General features: G+C 35.5%; 1 protein-coding gene across 2 annotated transcripts in view; it reads right to left on the reverse strand.

The window, feature by feature from the left end:
• GKAP1 (G kinase anchoring protein 1) overlaps positions 1–19762 on the reverse strand; it is an 87988-nt gene that overhangs the window by 48796 nt on the left and 19430 nt on the right. For both annotated transcript variants that reach the window (XM_028122283.2, XM_028122282.2), the window contains exons 5-7: positions 16031–16108; positions 12141–12264; positions 9777–9799 (exon numbers count right to left, since the gene is read on the reverse strand). In XM_028122283.2, the coding sequence (XP_027978084.1) occupies positions 9777–9799; positions 12141–12264; positions 16031–16108 (225 nt within the window). The remainder of the gene's footprint in view (positions 1–9776; positions 9800–12140; positions 12265–16030; positions 16109–19762) is intronic.

Consider the following 19762-nt stretch of genomic DNA (forward strand, 5'->3'; position numbering starts at 1 on the left):
CCTAGCTTCCCACTGAGTCCCTATTTCCTAAGTGACTTATAGAGTAAAGTGACAAATATTAATGCTTGATCAACAATTCCTTTCATACTTCCAGGGACTGTAAGACACTTTTAGAGGAACAGCCTCCCAGCTTTATAGTTTTAAGATACATTAATACATGGTAATGTGCAAACCTCAAATGCTCTATCTATATGTGTGATTTCTCTTTTGCTACACTTGAATGCTCTGAACTTATTTCAAGGGAAAATCTAAATAATGGCATTCTTAAATGAGCTCTTATATTAAAGATGACATTATATATGGGATAAGTCTACTTTCTTCTCCCCACTACGACAGACTCTGGTGGATTCAAGTCTTGAACTTGAGATGTTTATTTTTTTTAAGATTTTTTATTTATTTATTTGAGAGAGAGAATGAGAGAGATAGCACGAGAGGGAAGAGGGTCAGAGGGAGAAGCAGACTCCCTGCTGAGCCGGGAGCCCGATGTGGGACTTGATCCCGGGACTCCAGGATCATGACCTGAGCCGAAGGCAGTCGCTTAACCAACTGAGCCACCCAGGCGCCCGAGATGTTTATTTACTAAGCCCTTATCATGCAACACATAGGCTACTCTCACGGAACTCACAATCTACTGAAAAAGACCAAAACTAACACATAGTAACAAATACAGTAATTAATCACTCTTCCATATACCTCAGAAATGGCAAGTACCTGTAAGACACGCAGACACTTCGTCCTCTTTTATAAATGGCAAATGTAATTAATCGATAGTGAAATTTTTTCCTGCTGAATAAGGATGCAGTCTCACAATTCTACTTCATGCAGTACTCCACTAAGCAGAAGACCCTAACAATGTGCTTGAACAGAAGAAATAAAATCTATGTGCCTCTGTTATGTTGTAAACATATATGGGAGAAAGAGACCCAGAAAGGCTAGAGAAGGTTTCAGTGAGAAGAGAGAACATTCATTCATTCATCAACCAACTTCCCCATTTACATCACCTACTATGTGACAGGAATTAGGAAAACTAAATCAAGGAGATATGGTCCCAGACCTCCAGAAACTCAAATTCTTTTTTTTTTTAATTAAAGATCTTATTTATTCATTTGAGACACAGAGATACAGAGAGAGAGAGAGAGAGAGAGAGAGAGAGCATGAGCAGGGAGAGAGGCAGAGGGAGAGGGAGAAGCAGGCTCCCCACCGAGCCAGGAGTCCGATGCAGGGCTCGATCCCAGGACCCTGGGATTATGACCTGAGCCGAAGGCAGACGCTTAACTGACTAAGCCACCCAGGCGCCCCGGAACTCAAATTCTAGAGAAGCAAAACAATGATAACAGTGTTGAGTGTTATGAAGTATATACAGAATATTCTGGGCATCTGAGACCAGAAAAAAATGACTCTTTAGCCAAGTTCTGAAGCATTAATTCAGGCAAATAAAGATGGCAGAAGAGTGATATCACCTAGATGGTGACTTAGATTGTTCCTGACTTTGCTCCCTCTCCCAGAAGAACTAACAGCTATTCATTCACAAGACACCACTGAAAAAGATGGAAGACAAGAATACATAGGTAGACGAGGTAGCATGAAAAAACCCAGTGTGTTCCGAAAAACTCTAAACACTTTTCCGTGGCTTGATGCAGGTCAATCATGAAATATGAGAAAGATTTTTTCAAAAGTAGTATGGGAAGGAAAATAGCTGGGAGACTATTGGTTTCATAAACTCTCCTCTACCATTCAATTACTATTATATGCATGTATTCTTGAAGTAAAAATTTAAGTTTAATGAAGAATACACTCTAAAAACATAATGGATAAAGAAAATAATCATTAATAGCTACAAAAGGCACTGAGGGCAACTCTGAGGGGAAACTTTATAATGGTTGACAACATCTGAACCCACTGATCATATTTTTAAATAAACTTTTAACTTTAGAATACTCTTAGATTTACAGAAAAGTTTTGGATGACAGTTTCCACATATCGCTCATCCCATTTTTCCTGTTGATAACATCTTACGTTATTATAGTATGTTTTACCACTAAAGGACCAACACTGGTACAATACTATAACTAGATTCCACATTTCATTCACATTACACAAGTTTTCCCCTAATGTTCTTTTCCTGTTCCAAGATTCCATCCAGGATATATATTACATTTATCATTTCTCCTTAGCCTTCTCTGTCCATGACAAATTCTGAGACTTAGTTTTTTTTTCTTTAAATTTTTTATGGTTATGTTAATCACCATACATCATTAGTTTGTGATATAGTATTCCAGGATTCATTATTTGCATATAACACCCAGTGCTCCACACAGAATGTGCCCTTTTTAATACCCATCACCAGACTAACCCATCCTCCCACCCCCCTCCCCTCTAGAACCCCCAATTTCTTTTCCAGAGTCCACTGTCTCTCATGGTTCGTCTCCCCCTCCGATTTCCCCCCTTCATTCTTTCCCTCCTGCTATCCCCCCTTTTTTTTTCTTAACATATATTGCATTATTTGTATCAGAGGTACAGATCGGTGATTCGTCTTGCACAGGTCACAGTGCTCACCATAGCACATAACCTCCCCTATGTCTATCACCCAGCCACCCCATCCCTCCCACCCCACCCCCACTCCAGCAACCCTCAGTTTGTTTCCTGAAATTAAGAATTCCTCATATCAGTGAGGTCATGATACATGTCTTTTCTGATTGACTTATTTCACTCAGCATAACACCCTCCAGTTCCATCCACGTCATTGCAAATGGCAAGATCTCATTCCTTTTGATGGCTGCATAATATTCCATTGTATATATATACCACATCTTTATCCATTCATCTGTCGATGGACATCTTGGCTCTTTCCACAGTTTGGCTATTGTGGACATTGCTCCTATAAATACTGGGGTGCACGTACCCCTTCGGATCCCTACATTTGTATCTTTGTGGTAAATACCCACTAGTGCAATGGCTGGATCATATGGTAGCTCTATTTTCAACTGTTTGAGGAACCTCCATACTGTTTTCCAGAGGGGCTGCACCAGCTTGCATTCCCACCAACAGTGTAGGAGGGTTCCCCTTTCTCTGCCTCCTCACCAACATCGCTCGTTTCCTGACGTGTTAATTTTAGCCATTCTGACTGGTGTGAGGTGGTACCTCATTGAGGTTTTGATTTGGATTTCCATGATGCCGAGCGATGTTGAGCACTTTTTCATGTGTCTGTTGGCCATTTGGTAGTCTTCTTTGGAAAAATGTCTGTTCATGTCTTCTGCCCATTTCTTGATTGGATTATTTGTTCTTTGGGTGTTGAGTTTGGTAAGTTCTTTATAGATTTTGGATACTGGCCCTTTATCTGATATGTCATTGCAAATATCTTCTCCCATTCTGTCGGTTGTCTTTTGGTTTTGTGGACTGTGTCTTTTGCTGTGCAAAAGCTTTTTATCTTGGTGAAGTCCCAAGAGTTCATTTTGCCCTTGCTTCCCTTGCCTTTGGCGATGTTTCTAAAAGGTGCTGCAGCTGAGGTCGAAGAGGTTGCTGCCTGTGTTCTCCTTTAGGATTTGGATGGACTCCTGTCTCACGTTTAGGTCTTTCAACCATCTGGAGTCTATTTTTGTGTGTGGTGTAAGGAAATGGTGCAGTTTCATTCTTTTGCATGTGGCTGTCCAATTTTCCCAACACCATTTGTGGAAGAGACTGTCTTTTTTCCATTGGACATTCTTTCCTGCTTTGTCAAAGATGAGTTGACCATAGAGTTGAGGGTCCATTTCTGGGCTCTCTATTCTGTTCCATTGATCTAGGTGTCTGTTTTTGTGCCAGTACCATACTGTCTTGATGATGACAGCTTTGTAACGGAGCTGGAAGTCCGGAATTGTGATGCCACCAGCTTTGCTTTTCTTTTTCAACATTCTTCTGGCTATTCGGGGTCTTTTCTGGTTCCATACAAATATTAGGATGATTTGTTCCATTTCTTTGAAAAAAGTGGATGGTATTTTGATAGAGATTGATTTGAATGTGTAGATTGCTCTAGGCAGCATTGACATCTTCACAATATTTATTCTTCCAATCCATGAGCATGGAATGTTTTTCCATTTCTTTGAGTCTTCCCCCATTTCTTTCATGAGTATTTTATAGTTTTCTGAGTAGAGATCCTTTGCCTCTTTGGTTAGATTTATTCCTAGGTATCTTATGGTTTTGGGTGCAATTGTAAATGGGATTGACTCCTTAATTTCTCTCTCTTCTGTCTTGTTGTTGGTGTATAGGAATGCCACTGATTTCTGTGCATTGATTTTATATCCTGCCACTTTACTGAATTCCTGTATGAGTTCTAGCAGTTTTGGGGTGGAGTCTTTTGGGTTTTCCACATAAAGTATCATATCATCTGCAAAGAGTGAGAGTTTGACTTCTTCTTTGCCGATTTGGATGCCTTTGATTTCTTTTTGTTGTCTGGTTGCTGTGGCTAGGACTTAATATCATGTTGAATAGCAGTGGTGATAGTGGACATCGCTGCCGTGTTCCTGACCTCAGGGGGAAAGCTCTCAGTTTTTCCCCATTGAGAATGATATGCGCTGTGGGTTTTTCATAGATGGCTTTTATGATATTGATGTATGTACCCTATATCCCTATACTCTTAAGAGTTTTAATCAAGAAAGGATGCTGTACTTTGTCAAATGCTTTTTCTCCATCTATTGAGAGGACCATATGGTTCTTGTTCTTTTGTTAATGTATTGTATCACGTTGATTGATTTGTTGATGTTGAACCAACCTTGAAGCCCAGAGATAAATCCCACTTGGTCCTGGTGAATAATCCTTTTAATGGACTGTTGGATCCTATTGGCTAGTACTTTGGTGAGAATTTTTGCATCCATGTTCATCAAGGATATTGGTCTGTAATTCTCCTTTTTGATGGGGTCTTTGTCTGGTTTGGGGATCAAGGTAATGGTGGCCTCATAAAACGAGTTTGGAAGTTTTCCTTCCATTTCTATTTTTTGGAACAGTTTCAGGAGAATAGGTATTAATTCTTGAAATGTTTGGTAGAATTCCCCTGGGAAGCCATCTGGCCCTGGGCTTTTGTTTCTTGGGAGATTTTTGATGACTGCTTCAACTTCCTTAGTGGTTATAGGTCTGTTCAGGTTTTCTATTTCTTCCTGGTTCAGTTTTAGTAGTTGATATGTCTCTAGGAATGCATCCATGTCTTCCAGGTTATCTAATATGCTGGCATAGAGTTGCTCATAATATGTTCTTAGAATTGTTTGTATTTCTTTGGTGTTGGTTGTGATCTCTCCTCTTTCATTCATGATTTTGTTGATTTGGGTCATTTCTCTTTTCTTTTTGATCAGTCTGGCCAGGGGTTTATCAATCTTGTTAATTCTTTCAAAGAACCAGCTCCTAGTTTCGTTGATTTGTTCTTTTGGTTTCTAGTTCATTGATTTCTGCTCTGATCTTTATGATTTCTCTTCTCCTGCTGGGTTTAGGCTTTATTTGCTGTTTTTTTCTATAGCTCCTTTAGGTGTAGGGTTAGGTTGTGTATTTGAGACCTTTCTTGTTTCTTGAGAAAGGCTTGTATTGCTATATACTTTCCTCTTAGGACTGCCTTTGCTGTATCCCAAAGATTTTGAACAGTTGTGTTTTCATTTTCATTTGTTTCCATGAATTTTTAAAATTCCTTAATTTCCTGGTTGACCCCTTCATTCTTTAGTAGGATGCTCTTTAGCCTCCATGTATTTGAGTTCTTTCCGCCTTTCCTATTGTGATTTGAGTTCTAGTTTCAAAGCATTGTGGTCAGACTTAGTTTTTGATGACCTTGAAAGTTTTGAGTTATTCAGTCAGGTATTTTGTAGAATGGACCTTAATTTGGATTTGTCTGATGTTTTTATCATAGTTTGACTGGGTTTATGTAATTTGGGGGGGGTTGGGAACCACAGAAGTATAGGCTATTATTATTATCACATCATATCAAGGTTATGTGCTAGCAACATGATATATCACTAATAATATTAATACTGAATACCTGGTCAAGGTTGTGTTTGCCAGATTTCTACGGTGTAAAACTAATTTCCCTCCCTCTTTCTGTACTCTACTCTTTGGAAACAAGTTACTAAGCACAACCCATACTCAAGAAGAGTGGAAGGAGTTAAGCTCCCTCTCCTGGAAGGGGAATATCTACATAAATTATTTGGAATTTTCTGTTATGGAGATCTGTCTCGTCTTTTATGCATTTATGTGATCACTTATGTTAGTAATAGCCATTTCTTTAAGGAGATCAATTTTATCACAAAAATAACCATTCTATGTCCCTAAGATGATATGATAGAAAGCATATCACACCATGTAGGGAATATTCTTGCTTCCCTCATCTCCTCAAAGAAAAACTGAACTTTAACCTATCGAGGCTCAAAAGCTAATTAACAATTTATAGGAAATCCTATAAGGATGTAACCTCAAGATCCCCTAGTAACCATTCGATCTCTCAGGAGGTGAAGTCTTAGATAGCAACTGAGACTTGTGAGAGAAATGAAGAATCCTAAACCTATATAAATCCCTGGATCCAGTCAACTATAAGGCCAGCTCTTTCCCTATCCTTCCTGGTTTGTTATACCACCCAAACAAGCATCTCTTTCTTGCTTATGTTGGATTGAGTTGGGCTTCTCTTACTTACAACATAAGAGGGTTAACAAATATAATAAACACAAATAAGGAAAGGCATGGGAACAAAAATGAGTTCAGGACGTTGAGGGGTAGGAAACAGGTTGAGTTGCTTAGAAAAGCCAGATTTTAGGTGAGATTTTTAAAAAGTAGGTAGAATTTATTTGCTTTTAAAATTTAATGGACTATTATTGCTGTTCTCTGTGTCTTGGTAGTGTTAACTATAGGGTTCAATTTTTAGCATATAATATTTAATTGCACACTGACCATTTATCATAATTTTAGAAATCAACAGAGTCAATCTTACTTTTCAGCTAATATAATGAGGACCTAAATGAATAAATTATTCATCCAAGCTCATATATCTAAGGTAGACATGCAGGAAGCATTGTGCAAAAAAAGGAAATAGGGTATGGAGCCAGATAAGACTAGGTTTGTTCCCCCGTTCCCTCTCTCACCCAGTGCTTTTTATTTTTGATGTAATTTTTAAATACAGAGTACACAGACATAATAGAAAACTTCAAAAATTTACATTGTGAAAAGCAGCCTCTCTCCTATCCCAATAAGCCCTCCCCCCCCCTTTGACAACCACTGTTACAACTTCTTGGGTACTCTTCTAGAGATAGTCTATTCAAGCATATTGAAGACTTGACCTTTTAGACTTTAAGACATATGATGATCACTAAAAATTTTAAAGCTATTGAATGGTACTAGAAGGACTGGGGCTGGGAAGGCAAGATAAAAGTGGAGCTAAAGAGGAAGCAGTACCTTTGAGATACTCCACCCTGCAGCACCAGTGTTTAAAAAGGCAACACGTGAAAATTAAAAACACCTTTAAGGATCAAATAATGCTCCTTAAAAGCCATGATCAGTTAAGGTTTCTAAGAGGAATATACAAGCACCTATTCTTTATTCATTCTGCTTATCTAGAATTCTTATGGGATGTTCTTGACTATACTGAAGAATGGATAGGGGACTGGTGTAGCAGTGGCAATGAACATTTCCTGGTCATTTAAAGAAGAAAAATTTTAAAAAAAATTAAAAAAATAAAGAAGAAAAATTAATTGTTCCCATCCTCTACTCCTGCAAATGTCAATTTTATTCTAATCATTTCAAGGTGAGAGAGATTACAAAGAAAGCACGGAGATTAATAACATAATCAAGATGGATGGAGAAAGAAAAAGTGGAATGATGAAATCAACCTGAGAACAAGTTTAGTTGGCAGTTAGAGGAATATACAGGAAGCTCAAGTACTTCTTATCACCTAGCAATAAAGTAAAAAAAAAAAAAAAAATCTTTTCTCTTTTGAATTTTATCCAGTAAATACCTGATTTAAGAAGGAATGGATGAGATGCATACTGTTCTCAACAGAGGTTAGGAATTTTAAAGTTCCCATGGGGGAAAAACATCTCTTGGCTTAAGTAACAAATTAGAGATGGAAAAATAAGTCAATTACTGAGCATACGTATGTAACAAAGACTTGTATACTTTTAGGAGTAGAAAGCATATCTCATTTTAGACTTGAAATCAGACATTTTTTTCAGATTTATTTCTGAACTCTCTGAAAAAGTTCTTCTAGATTCCTAGAGTAATAGCATAAATGCTACAACACTTAAATATTCAAGTCCCAACAAAGTAATACCTCTAATGAAATGGAACATAACTTTGGTATATTTTTAACAAGTATCAGGGATAATGTGAATTACATGTTCTTTTGACCAATTTCTTAAAGTAGTTATGTAGGATATAAATTATAATTAGACTGCATTTACGAAAGTAGAAAATGTCTTAATAATTAGGATCATTCAAAGTGAATTTTATTACATATCAAATTATTAACAGAAGACAATCAGAACACAGCTCTAGAACTATAATAAAAGACAAAATATATGCTGTGTTACCTACCTGTGCTTGTTTAAATACAACTTGGATTGAATATATTAAATACATGAGATCCTGTCAGTCTGAATTTTTTTTCCTCTTTCAAATCAGGAAAGAAGGAAAAGCATGAAACAGTTTATAAAAATTATTTTTCCCTCCACTAACAGCTGCTGGTAGTCTCTTAGGAATAGGGTGTACCATTTGTATCTGCTTTCTTATTTGCATAAACCTATCCTCCAAGTAAGTCAATGGATTAAAAAAATGGAATCAGTCCAAAAGTACATGTTTTCAGCTTCAAACATATAATGAATACTCAGACTATAGTTGTGGTCATTTAAATTTTAATCTAAAAAATGGTGACAGTGGTTTTTAAATAAAAAGAATTTCCACCATCCATTTTAACAAATCAATTTTGTGCTTGTGTGCATAGTTAAGGACTATAGTCACAGAGTTATTTAGATGTGGTTTCCTAGAGATGATTTCATTTTCCTGACCTGTCAAGCAAATACTTGAAACAACATCAAAACTGGTAAAAAACCATATAGGTATTACAAAGTGAAAACAAGGAACATCTCTGACCATTCAAAAAATCAACTGATGGAATTACTAACAAGAATATATACATAATAGTGAAACTTTCAAATTAGTAGTCAAAATAACTCCTAACATTTTATTAGTACCTTCTTCAATACTAGAAGATATTTTATAGTAGTACCTCCCAATTCTAAAAGATTTGTAGAATCTGGTACTGGAGTCTTAAAAAAACAAAGTTATCAATAGCCCTAGGAAGTTATGTGTAGGGAGCACTACCCTCTAATGGTGAATGTTAAGAGTAGTATATGATCGATAGCTATAAACTATAGAATCACATCTTATCTCAAAACTTCCATAATTCCAAAATATCTTGAGACTTTGTTTCAGGATATCAGGATATTTTTAGTAAAGACTGGAGTGTTACACCACTTTTCCCTAAAATTTTAAGCTTACATGTGGTAAATCTTTGGTGTGGGTTAGGATACTAAATGAGGATACTAAAGCCAAATAATATACTTCCTTCATATTTCCTTCATGCAAATGGTATTTTTATTCCTCTGCAATATATTTTATATCCTTATAATAGCCAGATCGACAGGACTAAATTCATTCACAACAAATCTATGTGTTGTCCTTTAAATGGCTAGGTCTCAAAAAAGACTTACTGCCAAACAGTGAAGTATTATTTAAGAATAAGTGTTTTCTAGAATAAAGATGGTTACAATAACACTTACCTCAGTCTTTTTACTAATGTGATCTGTAAATGAAAAAAATGATGAAAATTCATTGAAAAAATTAACAATATTAATATTTTATTAGTATTAATAATTATTATACCCAATATGTAAAAATATTTAAAGTAATTGAGGAGAATTTTGAAATTATAATAAGAGTTACAGAAGTCATTTGGGGGTTATCTAAGATATCAGACTTCCCTCTCTAGGTATAAGATGTTAAATTTCAACATATAATTACTAATTTGCTCTGCTTAGGGGCTATATCTTATATCCCAGTAAATGCCACCCATACCACAGGGTATTATTAAATTTTAAACATTTGAACTAGGTCTTTGGTTTCACACAATTTGGGGGGGACAAAAAAGGGAGCAAGAATGTCTAAAATCAAATCACAGGGTACTATAACTGCAAAATTGTACAGAACACTGCCTTTGTGGAAAAAAATAAAAAGCAGAATAGTAATTTGTGTCCTTTAAACCCCTTAGTTTCTTTATTTTAAAAATATACATCATAGTGATTTGATAATACTATGAGAAATCTTAAAAATTGATGTATATTTATAAAATGAATAAAAGAAAGAAGGCAATAAGAAATATATCCAGATTAAGCAAATCATTGACTTAGTAACAACACAGCATTTCTGGAAAGTGATTACAGAATGAGGAAAAGGAAGACATAAGGAAATTCATACAGATACAAGGTTGAAACTAAAGTACATAGAGGCAGTGAGTGTTCTTATTTAAATTAGAGATGACTGGGATATCTAATATTTAACATTGCTTCTTGTGCATAGAAGAAAATTTCTATTCTCAAAGACTAACAATAATTTAATAGAATAGCAATCATATGACTGAGAATTTAAAAGCTGGTCCAGCTCTCTAAAGCATCTGTTGATCAGAATAGGGTCTGTAAGTATAATAAATGTCAAAATCACAAGTTTCAGCTCAAGCTACAAAATCTTAATTATTCCTAATTTCCTATTTATTTCTAACATCACAGCCATTCTTCTAGTGTCTAGCATACAATGTGATGCCAGAACCTGAGAAAGAATCATGACTGCTTTAATCATATCTTGAAATAGTCATCTACCTTCCCTTTAACAGTACCATATTGATGTCTTTCTTAATCCGTCTAATAAATTTACATAGTACTTATAATCAAACATATGAAAAATAAAGAAGTTTTAAAAAGCATTCTTTTCATGTTTCTGCCTAGTTTTTAATGAAATATATTTTATATAAAATCTTTCTTGCCAAAATTGAAAACACTAACATACATCTGTTCTTTTAACCTCAAATTAGAAACTTAGTAAGAGAGGAAGACTATAGGAAAAACCAACCTGATCCTTAAACCAAAGCAATATAATGCTCTAAATTTATTCCTGATTTCACAAATAGTCTTGCTTATGAAAACAGTAAAGTATTTCATTGTGGTTTTTTTTAGATTATTGCTGTAGTATTAATCCTCACAGAACAAATGCCCAATATATTAATTCATATGAATCAAACAGATCACTCTCAATGAACAAACAACTGTTCATTTGTCAGCAACTATTCTGACTGGCATAAGCACAATGCTGTCCAAAAAAATTTTCTGTAATGATAGTCATGTTCCATACCTGTGGTATCTAATGTGGAAGCTACTAGTCACATGTAGTTACTGAGCATTTGAAATGTGGCTAATGCAACTAACGAATTTTTTTATTTTAGTTCATTTTAATCAGTTTATATTTAAATTGCCACACATGAATAGTGGCTACCATATTTTACAGTATAGACTTAGGGTTTTCATGATTCCCCACATCAAAAACAATGTGCTTTATAGTCTTCAAAAGTTTGGTGAATGGTGTAGTTTCCTTGTCTTCTCTGTTCAATAAAAAAATACAAATGATATTATACAGTTTTCTGGTAGTAAGTCTCACTCTAAAAATTTGTATTTTAATTTTCTAAGGTGTAGTTCCAGATAATTTGAAGAGGTTGACCAATAATGGGTGAAATCTGAAAATACATTATTCCTGGTCTAGTGCAAATCCATTCACTTTATGTATAAGGACAATAATCATGTTTTAAGATGACTCAAAAACTACAAATACAATTTTTATTTTCAGTGAGTTTTAGAAAATGGACAGATTCAGATACAAAAAGATGTATTTGTACTGAACTTTTATGGGGATTTAATGACTACTTTTAAACTACCCTCCAAATTGTTTCTTTCCAAACAGGTCTACATTTTTCACAATCTCAGTAACACATTAACAAAACAATTTTTACTTATTTTAAAAATTAGCAAGGAACTTAAAACTTAAGTATATAAAGACTTAAAATAGTCTCTCTAGCATAATAGATTTCGTACATACATTACCTTCAGATTGAAAATCTTTTAGTGATACTGTGAGAGGTTTGTCTTTTCCCTGATGATTCTTTCTTTTATCTTTTTTATTCATAACCTTTGACTGAGTTAAAGCATTTTCAGCATTTTCATACTCCTAAAAAGAATTACCACAAAAATTAAGCTTGATTTACACTGGTAAAAAATCAACATACTGTTATAGATAATATATTAGAATTTTATTTTTTGAAGGTAAACTGCAAACAAAAAGAAATCAATACTTGAAGCTAGCCAAATTGTATAAAAGGATAGCTCTTTTTTTTTAAGAGAGAAAGCACACACACAGGTGGGGAGGGGCAAAAGGAAAGGGAGAGAGGGGATCTTAAGCAGGCTCCACTCTCAACAAGAGCCCAACACAGGGCTGGATCTCATGACCCTGAGACCATGACCTGAGCTGAAATCAAGAGTTGGACACTTAACTGACAGAGCCACCTAGGCACCCCAGGATAGCTGTTTTTTATTTATATACTCAATCTCTTGCCTCTTAAACATTGTGGTTTATAACCTCTCCTAGTTGCCACCTCTTCTTTATTTCAGGATCAAACTTAAGACAATCATCTATAATCAATTTCCTTTCTCACCACCTCTGCCAAATCTGGCTTCTCCTGTTCTCTGCCACTATAATTAAGGTCAACCATCCCCACAATGCCATATCCAAAGACACTATTTTTTCAAACACCTCTTGGTTTTCTCAATACTCTGACTACTCTTTAGTCTCCTTCACTGGCTTCTCATTTCCAAACTCTTCTCACCATTATTCCATTCTTTAGCTATTCTTTTGCTTTATACCCATTGTTCCTCAAAGTTTAAAGTTCTACCTATACACTGATGATTTTTGTATGTACAAACAACTCACTGGACTGTTCAGTAAGCATCGCCAAACTAAATATGTTCACCCTGCCTTGCCTACTGGATCCTCCAGTGAGGACCTTGTTTAATGCCACCATCACCCACACAACTATGCAGACTAGAAACCTGCCTCACCTCTGTCTGCTCTTCCTACAGACTTTATATACAAATTAGTCACAAGGTCTTGTTGAGTTTATCTCCTTATATCTGTTCTCTTCAGACCTTCTGTCATTTCCTTATCTTCTTTGGCCGGACACTGCAACACCCTCTAATTTTAGCCCCTCAATCCATCTTCTACACGGCTATAGCATGAGTTTCTAAAATGAAAACGTGAAATCAATCTAAAAGTTAAAAATATTCAATAGTTCTCTGCCAAGAGATTTATAAAGCCCAATCTCCTTAGCCTGGGGCATGAGATTCTTTATATCCTGTCCTTCAGAAAGTATCTTTAGCAACTCCAAATCAAAGACACTATACCCTTTCACATGCACATATCCTGTACATTTGCCACTCCTTCCCTGACAATCCCTACTTTCTCTGGCCTACACTGTGACCTTTTAATACACCTAGTAAGACTCCTCTTTAAGAATCCTTTCCTAAAATCCATCCCCATCAAAGGCAAAAAAATTCTTCCATATTTCTGAATTCCCATTGCACTGAGAACATTCATCTCTCAATGCTATACACAGAATTATATGTATGTCTCCCTCCACTACACTCAAGGACTGGGACCATATCTTTATCTTTCTATTATGTGACTTGCATATTTTGGCTATTCAAAAAAATATTTGGCAAATGAGTAATAGAACAGAATAGAAAATGCCACCCCAAGGGCGCCTGGGTGGCTCAGTCAGTTAAGAATCCAGCTCTTGATTTTGACTCAGGTCATGATTTCAGGGTTGTGAGATCGAGCCCCACATTGGGCTGTACACTCAGTGGAGAGTGTGCTTGAGATTCTTTCCCTCTGCCCCTCCCCTCCATGCACACATTCTCTCTCTAAAATAAATAAATCTTAAAAAAAAAAAAAGAAAAAATGCCATCCCAAACTTTAGTTCCTAAAAAAACTCTTACAAAATAATTAGTTATTTTATTAGAATATTGACTTAAAACTCAATGACATTAATGCAATCACATCAAACCAACCATTGCATAAAACAGGAGTTCCTCCCTTCTCTGAAAGTCTTTATTGTCTGACAGAACCAATGCTTTTGGGTAGCAGGCCTACAGCCGTGCCAAGAAAACTGGCTGGGAGCATGATATTTTATCAGCACTATCTACTCTACTCCTCCTCTAAATATATAGCTAGTTCTTTTAGCTTTAGAATCTAGACATATATCTCACAATAAATTATTATTATATGATAATATTCTATTTGATAAATTTTATCTCTGAAGTAAGCAAGTCAGGAGAACTTTTTTTTACACTTTTCCAGTGTAACTTGAAAGTCCATTTAAATAATTAAATAATAGGAAAGCTAGCTGTGTTCATTTTTCTAATTGTCAGCTTTGTATTTAAATGGGCAACTAACAATAAGGATCATAGTTATTCTTGATTATTCAGGATAATCAGACTAGGGACATGGAAAATGAAACTAACATATAATGTACGAAGTCTTTCTTCCTTTTCCCTTGAACTACAAGTAAAAAGCAAAATCATCTGCTCTAGATTTTAATTCCTCTCTTCCCTTCATCTTTAGTGAAGGAGCTAGGGTACAATGACATAGTCTAAAAGCCCTTAAGCATGACCAGAGTCATTTATGATCAAATACAATCACAAACTGAATACATTTTACAGACCAAAAAAATTTCCAATGCATGTAAAGGATTAAAATATCAAATCATATAAAAATAATAAATGCTCAATTTAAATATAGAAACTAGAAGCCAACACTACCTTTTACCTAAGTGTTCCTATAGTTTCAAGCTGTACAATGCACTTCAGCACATAACCCAATATCACAGTTCAGATAAAATTCAGAGTTCACAAGGCCAAAACATCAGAAATTGCCTCACATTTAATTGTTATATATCTCCAACAGAGAGTCCCTGTACTCATACTTATTTAAATTTTTAAATCTACTTATTTCCTGTGTTTATTTAAAATAAGTTAAAAATAGGGCACCTGGGTGGCTCAATTGGTTGAGTGATTGCCTTCGGCTCAGGTCATGATCCTGGAGTCCAGGGATCGAGTCCCACATCGGGCTCCCTGCTCGGCGGGGAGTCTGCTTCTCCCTCTGACCCTCCCCCCTCTCATGCTCTCTCTCTCATTCTCTCTCTTTCTCAAATAAATAAAATCTTAAAAAAATAAAACAAAATGAGTTAAAATAAATCATCTGCTATTAATTTCATTTCCTCTCCTCCCTTCATCTTGGGTAGACCAATTTCTTAAGGAAACATTCCAAATCACCAAAGTTCAGTCTGTTGCCTCTCAAAACCTAGGGAGTAATCTCATTATAAAAACTTTGTAACCTGGGTGGCACAGTCAGTTGAGCATCTAACTCTTGGTTTCCACACGGGTCATGGTCTTGGGGTCATGGGATCGAGCCCCAATTTGGGCTCTGTGCTCAGCACAGAGTTTGCTTGGGACTCTCTCTCCCTTGCTCCTCCTCCCCACCCCTGCTCTTTCTCAAATAAATAAATCTTTTAAAAAATTATTTTTAAAAAAACCTCATAATAGGGGCGCCTGGGTGGCTCAGTCATTAAGCGTCTGCCTTTGGCTCAGGTCATGATCCCAGGGTCCTGGGATCGAGACCCGCATCGGGCTCCCTGCTCTGCGGGAAGTCTGCTTCTCCCTCCCCACTCCCCCTGCTTGTGTTCCCTCTCCCGCTGTCTCTGTCAAATAAATAAATAAAATCTTTAAAAAAAAAAAAACCAAACCTCATAATATTTTGTTACAATGGTGAATTTTTAGGACAAGCTTTAATGGAGAACTTTTATACAAACTTCAGGAAGGTTGGTCCTAACCTCTGACCACTTAAACTTCTAAAATATCTAAATCAATAAATGTGTAAATACCTTTTTGTGTTCTTCATATTCTAATTTACTTAGCAACAATGCCTTCTCAAGATCTGCTTCAAACATTTCAGATGTCAGCTAAAACAAAAAGAAAGTTTCATAATTATGCCACACTAACTAAACAATCATGACAATATATACAGGAAAGGAAAACAAATACATTAAAAAACAATCTGAGTTCTCCAAATATATCTATCCATGCCAAAGTAGAGAACCCTGTATTTTACAGAAGATACCAAAGCAAACTCCCAATTTTGAGGTTTATATTTCCCTATTCACTGTCAATTATATATTGTACATCACATAATTTTTCTTTAGTAAGAGAAATTTTACAAAGAAATTGACACTGTATTAGAGGTCAATGACGGTATCCAGTTTAAGACACAGAAAATTGTAATAGTGATTACTACTCAAAAATGTAAGACTGAAAAATAACTCAATAAACATTATAAAACATACCATTCCCTAATATAAAGTAATCCACAGGTACAGAAACGTTAAATAAGGTGACCAAATGTTCTGGTATATCTCTGATGTTCAGAGTAATTATTTATAGAGCACCTTTTTACCTCCATCCTTTTATTTGGTTGTCTTACCTTTAAGGTCATCTAATACTATAAAAAAATAATTCTTTAATTTGTGATCTATATCTTTTGGTTCCTCTTTCCCACCACTCAATATCATCTTAACTTCTTCTTACCTACAATCTAGCTCCTACTACCCTCTAATCAAATTATTCTCCAAAATTAGCAGAGAGAATTGCTATGGTAGGTGAATGAGACTTTGGTTTCCACCCCTGGAGATAAGGTTATGTCTGCAGCTGAATACAGGAGAATTGCAACATGACAGGAGTAAACTTCCTGGATTTGTGTACATGGATGTGTCAACTTATGTGGACTAGATAATAAAGGCACAAATTTAGTGGACATCTCTAGTGTTTGTCCAGAATCCCTTCCTTTATTCCTGTGAATAGCTATACTTCACTCCAATGTCCTGTGATTCTAGTAGGACAGTCAATCACATAACCCTATATACCACCCATCACCAAACCCACACAAACATCCAAGCTACCATCATCGACGACAGGGTGGTGGCAAGGGATTCAACTCTTTTTTGATGTCCTAGGAATTAAACTTTGAGAACCAACACAAATCAAGTGGGGTTTGATCATCTGACACAACAGCCTCTATAAGTGAGCATACCAGTTATACCGATTCACGTCTCTAAGCACTCCAGAATTCTTAGTTTCCATCTCCCCCAAGGCACACTTGTTTAGTTCTTAATTCAAATCTGTGAATCCTTTCAACAAATGACTTTTGCCAATGGTAATTAGAATTATTTCTATTGCTTAATGACAAAATATCTAAATTAAAACAGAAACCGACTCCAAAAAGGACTTATATCCAAGGGATAACTTAAAAATTAGAAAAATGTTAACACTGGACACCATGAACTAAAGCTTTTATTCCTAACCAAGTTATCCCTTTGAAAGCACCTCATCTAAACCTACACTAAGACAACAAAAAGAAGGGGGAAAAGATTAGGTTTATCACAGAAGAAAAATTAATCTAACTCAGAGAAAAATGCTATTAGAATTAAAATGGTAAGTAAAGGTATATACACTAGAAAATATGGTTAAACCCAGAGTAAATTCTACATATTTCTATAAAACTAAAACAAACTGAAGAATTAATCCAAATTAGTAATAATCAGGAAAAAGTAATAACCTTTCAAATATTTATAATACAAAGGGATATTCAAAAACAATTACACAAAAAGTTTACATCGGGCGCATGGGTAGCGCAGTCAGTTGAGCGTCAGACTCTTCGTTTCAGCTCAGGCTGTGATCTCAGTCAGGGTCATGGCATTGGGTCCCGCGTCAGACTCCACATTCAATGCAGAGTCGGCTTGGGACTCCCCCTCCCTCTGCTCCTTCCCCCACCCCTGCACACACTCTCTCTCTAAAATAAATAAATAAATAAATCTTAAAAAGAATAAAGTTTACGTTAATTTCTTCACCGAAACTCAAAGCAAACTGAGTATTAAATATTTCTTTATAAGTAAAGTCAAGAAGTCATCTCAACACAGAAAAAGTAACAAAAGTACTTAAGTTTATTCTGATCAAAGCTGGTTCAATTTACCACTAAATTTTTAATCCATATTAATGACATATATTTATAGAAATGGCATTTAATATTATTTCCAATATGTTATATATTCTGACCGATATTCCAAAAATAAGTTAGTAGGAGAACAGGTTAGAGAATTGAGAGTCTTGGAAGATATCATTATTCTTTTTCTTACTAACTCAAGAACTTAAATATTAAAGTAGCTGATTCTACTAGCATGATAAAAACTGAATGAAATGGAACTTTTAAAGTGAAAAACATGGGTCACCTTAGCATTTGATTCTAAATGCAGCAGCTCAGAGCTTTTAATTTTTAACACAAACTGGTATACAAGGAAATACAAGTAGGCAAAAATGATCTGTTTCAATTTAAAACTTTAAAAACTAGAACAAATTTTCCCAAAATGTCCATATGATCAATCAGCCAATAAGATAATAGACAACCTTCTATGTGCTTTGCCTGTAGGGCTTTAAAGCAGCAGCATATATTTGGCTTTTGCCCTCAAAGAATTTCCCTTCTGTCCCCAACAGAACACTAACACATATGAAGTACAATAAATATAATAAGACATTGAAAGTGCTACAAAAGTGGAGGAAAAAAACATACATAACAAATAAAATTCAGAGAAACATACAGAAAAGACATTAATTTAAGTTTGTCTTTAAATGGTAGATATAATTTGGAGAGAGAGAAAAAGGAATAGAAGAATTTCAGGAGGAAAGAGCCAAGTGAACAAAGATATGATATTAAAAATAGATGTATTATGGGATACATCAAAGAAAGGGGATACTTGATAAAGTGTGAATTCAATACAAGAGAGATGTAGACAAAACCCAGGCTTTGGGAGATCACATTGGTGGATAATTTAAATTCCGATCCCATGTATGCTAACTGACCTTGGGCAAATTACATGACTTCTATAAATTTGAGTTTCTTCATATATAAAAAGGAAATAGAAATACCTACCTTACAGGGTAGTTTTAAAGATTTAAAGCTACTAATACTTGTAAAGTCCCTAACCCAGTGCCTACCTGGCACAAGACTCACACACAGTAAATTGGAATTCCCCCCTCCTCTACGTTGGAGAATAGTGGAAAATGAGGTTGCTTAGGTAGGGAAGAATTAGATTCCCGGCACTCCCTAAAAATTAGGGACTCAGGACAGATGAAAGAGAATTGACGATGAAGGTAACTTTAAAGAAATAAACTGGAACATCAGAAAAATGAAGGCTTAGAATCAATGTGTTTGGCTAAACATCTGTAATCTCAGCATATAGAAACCTGAACCAGAACATAAAAGTGCAGAAAATAAAGAAGGCTGTATCTTGGAAAAGAATGACCAAGTTTTGGAACACTGACTGAATATGAAATATGAAAGAAGAATGAATCAAAGATAAGATTTTTCATCCTAGATAACAGGGAGAAAGGTAGCACAAGACTAAAACAATAAGAAACAGAAAAAAAACATGATTCTAAATTATCTAAACATATCTTACAGCATTAATCATAAGACTACTATAAGTATAGTTGTCAACCTAATTCATCAGTACATGTACAGGCAGAACTGGGGGGCAGTCTGAGCTTAAAAGACAGGTACCAGGCAA

Source organism: Eumetopias jubatus, unplaced genomic scaffold (genome assembly GCF_037043125.1).
Source record: "Eumetopias jubatus isolate StellerSeaLion01/CBP00866 unplaced genomic scaffold, mEumJub1_p1.0 scaffold_15, whole genome shotgun sequence".
Classification (NCBI taxonomy): Eukaryota; Metazoa; Chordata; class Mammalia; order Carnivora; family Otariidae; genus Eumetopias; species Eumetopias jubatus.